At 39.3% G+C, this 7,046-nt stretch overlaps 1 protein-coding gene across 2 annotated transcripts in view; it reads left to right on the forward strand.

The window, feature by feature from the left end:
• The window catches only part of bag6l (BCL2 associated athanogene 6, like), a 30,494-nt gene extending 25,501 nt beyond the window's left edge, over positions 1-4,993 (forward strand). For both annotated transcript variants that reach the window (XM_042506462.2, XM_088090450.1), the window contains exons 23-25: positions 153-260; positions 595-741; positions 2,491-4,993. In XM_042506462.2, coding sequence (XP_042362396.2) covers positions 153-260; positions 595-741; positions 2,491-2,589 — 354 coding nt within the window. In that variant the 3' untranslated portion in view covers positions 2,590-4,993. The remainder of the gene's footprint in view (positions 1-152; positions 261-594; positions 742-2,490) is intronic.
• The last annotated feature ends 2,053 nt before the right edge of the window (positions 4,994-7,046 follow it).

The following is a 7,046-nucleotide window of genomic DNA, read 5'->3' on the forward strand; positions in this document are numbered from 1 at the left end:
CGCAGCTTAAGAAGACTGTTGCTGATGTTAATTGCCTTGATGTTAGATGGTGCTATAGAGGCTTCCATGCCCATATTGTCAATGATCTGCAAATGTGACCACAGTGCATCTCAGGTCATTGGATTGTAACTGTATCATTATGTGTTGGTCAGGAATGGGTCCCCATCATCAGACATGACATGCTGTCTCAGAGGAAGATCAAAGCCCAGCCGCCGCTGTCTGACGCCTACCTGCATGGTATGCCTGCCAAGAGGAGAAAGGTGAGCTCTGCGGTGGATCAGTGTTTACTGTTGGTTCTGTGGGAAATTACCAGCCTTGTTTTGTCAAAATCCTGTCCTCATTGTTGTCATGCTTGAGCCTGTTTCTAACACTGAAGAAATTTGATGAATTGTTGAAAATAGCTTGCTAACTAACAGAACAGAGTTGTTGGAAGATGGCACCATGCTAACTGTTTCCCCCTGCTTCCAGTCTTTGTGCTAAGCTAGGCTCAGAAACATCCAGGACATGTCTTTGTCCTGGACATGTAGAGAGGACCAAATGTTCCTTTAAGAATGTCTGCCTGCAGGAAGGTAACTGTAGCATTTTTATCTTTAGACAACCCAGTGTGAAGGACCACACCTGTCCCTGTCAGACGCAGTGAGCCGAGCTGCTCGAGCTGCAGGAGCTCTGCCTGTCACCACTCCTAACAGCCTGCAGGGGGAGCTGGAGAGGCAGGAGTTGCAGGAAGCATACACCAAACAGGTAATGCAATGCACTTAAACTTATCTTCCTCAGTAGGCAGGTTTCCATTAACCCTCAAATTGCACAAATTAAAATTGCGAATATATAGTACTCGTTTATAAACTTCATTTATACCACCATTCCACCATTTATAGCAAAAAGGCTTTTACACTAATATGAAGTGGTTACTATCACTTCCCAGAAATCCTTCATACACGGCCGCTCCCATTTTTAAGGGTCTTGCCTTTCCATTATCACTTGCATAACACACCTTTGTGTCCCTGGATTGGAAATAATGACAGCTAGTGCGGTGGCTGCAATAGAAAGAAACTAATGTTTTGAACATCCATCATCATGCTTCTTGGAATGATATATATCGCCAGAGGAGATGTCGCATAACATCACTCAGTGGAAACACTGTCATCTTGGAATTGTGTTTCATCGACATTTCAAAAAAATCTCTAAAGTTTTGTGCAAATCTGTCATGGAAACCCGCCTAGTGTGTTACAGCTTCAGACTCAGGTGAAGGATTGATTGATGATCTGAGTTATGCTGATAAGACTGCATGAATATTTTTAAACAAAGGCAACATGGAGAGTGGAATCCATGATCAGCAGCATGGCGCCATGGCTGCATACAGGTTGCACATCACTTTAGTACAACTGCAGTTTTAAAAAATGTGGGATATTGTGTAAAACAAAATTCTCTTTTACATCTGTACAGTCAAGAGTCAAGACTTGATCATTAGCCTATTCAACAGTAAACATGTCTTAATGTTCAGTAGTTTGAATTGAAGGTTTTGTTTCTTCAGATTCATTTCAAGCCATCTTTAAAGAACTGAAATACCTGGTTTAATTTTATTTATAAAGCACATTATCACAAATCACATTTTGCCTCAGAGGGCTTTACAGCATACAACATCCCTATGTCCGTAAACCCTCACAGTGACTAAGGAAAAACTCCTCATACCAAAAAAACCTTTGACGGGGAAAAAAGGATAGAAACCTCAGGAAGAGCGACTGCGGAGGGATACCTCATGTTACAAAACGATACATAAGAAAGAGAGAGACAGATGCACAGCAACAACACTAATAACTATAACAATAGCAATAGGAATGTCACTATTAATACATCTAGTTTATGAAAGTATATATGTTACATGCATTTATTATACGTTATATATGTGACAAATAATAAAGAATAATTCTATGTGTAATAATAGTGGAGGTATAACTAATAACAGTGGCAGTAGCAGTCAGCATCGGGCAAAACCATGACACCAGCACCACTACAACACACAATCCAGGCAACTCGCGATCTGGAAATTCTGTGAGATAAGGGAGCACAAAGAAGCCTGAGATGCCAAGTTACTGATATGCAGTAATAGAACATGAATGTTTGCAGATGGAGAGAGAAAGAGGAGCTCAGGTTATTATAAGAAGTCCCCTGGCAGACTAGGTGTATATCAGCATGATGAGGGGCTGGCTCAAGGCAAGCTTGGCTCAAGGCAAGCCTGAGCCAGCTTTATCAAAGAGGAAAATCTTCAGTCTACTTTTAAATGTGGAGATGCCTCTTAGACCAAAACTGGAAGATGGTTCCACAGAAGAGGAGCCTGATAGCTGAAGCTAGACATTTGTCGCATCAACAGGCAAATAAAACACATGTAGTTCTTCACAGATAAAGAACAGAAAGCTGGAATCAAGATACTTGACTCAACTAGTGTGAATATATAGCGGTAACCTGCTGTCTCTTCATCTGTCTGCCTGCCAGGTAAAGAGTGACATCAAAGACCGAGTGAGAGACGATCCAGACTACAACGCCCAGAGATTCCCCAACACACACCAAGCTTTCTCTATAGAAGACTCATAATCATCCTCAGCCCTGTGCCACAACCGATCTGTACACACTACTTGCAGCACAGAACTCTGCTTCATATAGTGCCGTAACATCCCATAGTAAACATGACAGCTGCTGACTTCATTGAATAATTGGTCTTTTCCTGCTTCACAGTGTGACATCAACTGCTGGGGTTATGGAGACTGTAGACCCTCCATGGCACATGCTCTGTCACCTCCTGCTCAAACATTCCCTTTGGAGAGCTCTGATGGAATCAGTTAGTGAAGCTTCAGAGTGCCAAACACTGAATATAAGAGCAGATGATCTGATGGCAACAGGTCAGTGCAGAAAGGGACGGGGTCACAGGGAGAGAGGGCCACTTTAACACTTTAAGGGAAGAAAGAATTGACAATTGAGAAAAAAGGTGATACTATGAGAATAAAGTTGTGATATTATAAGAAAAGTCAGAATACTTATCATAAAATTATGATAAACGTGAATTTTACTAAATAAAGTCAAAGTAGTATAAGAAGGAAGTCCTACATATTATGAGAAAATACTAATTGTCAGTGGTAGGAAACAGTGATGCTGTCAAAACTCAGTCTTTTGCTATTTAAATAGTAGCTGTTACGTTTGTATATTGACTGTCTGAAAATTTAAAAACATGTTGTAATCTACCCAATATAATCAAATGAACATTGGTGTTCTTTGCAGCCTTTTCTTGAAATATTCTCATATTATGACTTTTTCACAAAAATATGGCTTTATCTTATTTCACAAATACTTTTTTTCTCCAAGTATTATGTGTCTATCCTCAAAATGTCTGATTTTCGATTCCTAACAGTGGCCCTGATGCTCTATCATACAGAGCACTTCTATCTTATGCTACAAATGGCGTTGCATTATATATCTGTACAAGGTGAAAGTGTAAATGAGTGCAAATTGTATATAGTAAATGGACATTGATGTCATAGAGCTTTGTCAGTGTCAGTCAGGTAAGTAGTGTTGCTTACCTTGGCGTCAGATTTTTATTTTTTAGCGTCATGACTTTAGATGGTTCCTGTTTGTATTTAAGGGCATTATCTTTCTCACTGACACTGGTGTCTACTTCAGCCATGTGTAGAGCTGCAGTAGAATACTGAGCCACGGACTGATCAGGCCATGCAGCTGCTGGTAAAAGTGTGTCATGTCTGTCTGAAGCAGTCAGTAGAGGTGTGTCAAACTGTGATGGTTACTCTGTGCTTGCTTGCTTAACATCACTGACATAAATTCCCTACTAAATAAATGTTTCTAAATTGCTTTATTTACACGGAATCTTAAGTTTAAAGTTACACTTAAGACCAGTGGTACTCAACTTACGGCCCACGGGCCAAATCTGGCCCCTAATATTGTCCTAGGTGGTGGTCCCCCTGACCATTTTGTAATTTACAATAAAAATGATGTGATTCACAGTGGGAATTGAATTATAGATAAAGTGCCAGAGTGCAAAAAACAGCATCAAAATAGAGCTTGTTGATGAAGAAAATGTGGAGGATCCTTTACAACCTAGAATTCCTTGAAACATCCTCAAAATCCTAGAATGTCCTAAAAACCCTACAAATGTCCTAAAATCCTTGAAAAGTCCTAAAATCGTACACATGTACTAAAATTCTAGAAATGCCCTAAAAGCTTAAAACGTCCTAAATTCTGAGAAATGTCGTAAAATCCGCGAAATGTTCTAAAATCATAAAATATCCTAAAATCTGACTATTGTCCTTAAATCATCGTCCTTAGAACATCCTAAAATTCTAGAAATGTCCTAAAATCCTAAAATGTCCTAAATTCTGAGAAATTTCCTAAATTCTGAGAAATGTCCTAAAATCAACAAAACATCCTAAAATCCTAGAAATGTCATAAAATCCTAGAAGCATGTTTGGGGCTGCTGCAGCTGACCCCTAGCCTCCTGTTGTTTTGCAAAAGTGGCCCCCAAGCAAAGCAGGTTGAGTATCCCTGCTTCAGACAGTGGTTCCAGCAAGGTCGTTTGCCCATGAGGGTTGCAAAGGGAAATGTGTATGGTAACAAGATGGAAAACAAGAAAACAAGGCAAAATTCTATCGCCATACAGCAGCTGTGTGACTGTACTTTGACTTAAATGCTCATTTCAATATGCAAACAAGCTCACAGTGAAAATATTAACATTCTGATGTTAAAAATTTGTTATGTGCCAGTGGAGGTAATGTCCTGTGTTTATTATAGTTTAGTGTTTGAGCATGCTAATATTTGCTAATTAGCACTAAACACAAAGTCCAGCTGTGGCCTGGCCCGTTACATATACAAGGTCAATAACTATTACATAGAATTTTATTTTGTAAATGTTATTATTTTTCAAAAATAACAGACATATGATGCATCTCTAGAGGCACTATTGTCATAAAATAAAACAATGTTTCAAAAAATATCTTTGCTGGTCCAAAGGTTTCTTTGTTATATACATCAGAGCCAGTCAAGGAGTGAAGGCAACAATGAGGTCAGTGAGGGTGAAACAGGTCTACCTGACTGTAAATACAGAGATTGACAGGAAGAATACATTACAGATGAGGCAGCCACTGCAATAGTGTTAATATCTTGAGAGAGAAACACGTTATGGCCTGCAGCTTCAGTGTCAGGTGAGAGAAAGACACAGTGAGCCGTACAGCTTCATTGTCAATTGAGAGAGAGATGCAGTTTGGCCTGCATCTCCAGTGACAAGTGAGAGGGAGACATGGTGAGCCCTAATACTTCAGTGTCAGGTGAGAGAGAGATGCGGTGTGGCCTGCAGATTCAGTGTCAGGTGAGAGAAAGACACAGTGAGCTGTACAGCTTCAGTGTCAGGTAAAAGAGAGGCACAGTGAGCCCTACAGCTTCAGTGTCAGGTGGGAGAGTCTAGTATGCCTTTGACAGCTTGATAGCAGTTGTGACACTTTGTAGTTTGGCTACAGATTCAGTAAAGTACAATATTACAGAGGTATGTTTGGTTTTTTTTTTTGGTTTTTTTTGGGAGGGGGCGACACATATTATTGTATGGTGTATGTTGTTATTGTATCGTGTAATGGAGTACCCTAGTAATGAGTCCAAAAACGTGGAAATGAGTAAGCAATCCATCACGTCTGGTTCCCTCGTCTTAAAGTCAATGGGTTTTTATGTCTCAGCCCTGGTAATAGCTGTGGCCAGAGGCATCAAGTTTTTGGGCTGTACATCCGTCCCATTCTCATGAACACAATATCTAAAGAAAACCATGAGGAAATTTGTGAACATTTGGCACAAACATTCACTTGGACTCAAGGATGAATTCATTAGATTTTTGGTAATAGGTCAAAGGTCAAGGTCACTGTTAACTTGCTTCCTTCTCATTCTTCTGAATGTATTATCTCAAGAATGTCTTCAGAGAATGTTATCAAACATTCACATGGATTCAAGGATAAACCAATCTGTTTTGGCGGTCAAAGGTCAAAGGTCAAGGTCACTGTGACCTTGTCAGTCTCATTCTAAAAACATCCATATCCAGGGCCTTTGCACCTCCTCAGCAGGACAGTTGTGCATAGAAGGTTTTCAGTTCACCTGGGGTAGATGCAGACATTATCTCAGCTCTGCTGGATTTTCTTTGTCGTTATCATAAACCAGTGACCTGGAAGCTCTGGTACACTCTGGAATCTGCTCCTGTACAAAGGTGACTGTGTAACAGATAATGTCTGTGCAGATAATAAGCACTCACGGGTAGATTTATGACATGCCTAAACAGGAGCTGTTTTACATCTGCTTTTCATAAAAGAAGAAAAGAGAATTCATGCACACTGTCTTTTTACTTTAAGCAATACACTTTGGTAAACACATAATGTTTCTGTCCTCAGACCTTGATCAGGTAATGTAAATGAACAACAAACATTTCAAAATATCAGTCAGAGACCATGAGCTGTCATCACAATCAAGCCCACAATCTGTGTGTATTTAGAATTATCAAAGATGATAATTATGCTTAATATATTGTACATATTGAAAATTTTAATATACAATATAAAAATATCATTTAAAACAAGTTTATATAAAAACATGTCTAACATGTCAGCAATTAAGTCAGGCTTATGGTAAATTTCAAATTGATTTTTCATCGATAAATATCTTTTTTAAGACCGTGGAGCTTTTACAACTGTAATAAGAACCAAAATTCCTGCTTCCTTGCTTTTGTCATCTGTCCTTTTAAACCTCCATTTCTTAACTAAATTTACTCATTTTAAGTTGTTTTTTTTTTTTTTTTAAATCCTTTTACAAGGGGCTTTTAATTAACCGACTTGGGTATTGATTTCACGTTTTTGTTTTTTTTTTCAGTCAATTACGGTGCCCATGCCCCTTGTTGCGCCCTAATCCTAACCCTTACCCGACCCAAAAAAGCTTTTCCTGAAATAGGAACACAGTGTCTCTGAAGGCTGCCTAAGTATGCGCACACACACACACACTTGGACAGATGTCTTTATGAT

This window comes from Plectropomus leopardus, chromosome 17 (genome assembly GCF_026936395.1).
Source record: "Plectropomus leopardus strain MGB_pleo_1.0 chromosome 17, ASM2693639v1, whole genome shotgun sequence".
Lineage (NCBI taxonomy): Eukaryota > Metazoa > Chordata > Actinopteri > Perciformes > Serranidae > Plectropomus > Plectropomus leopardus.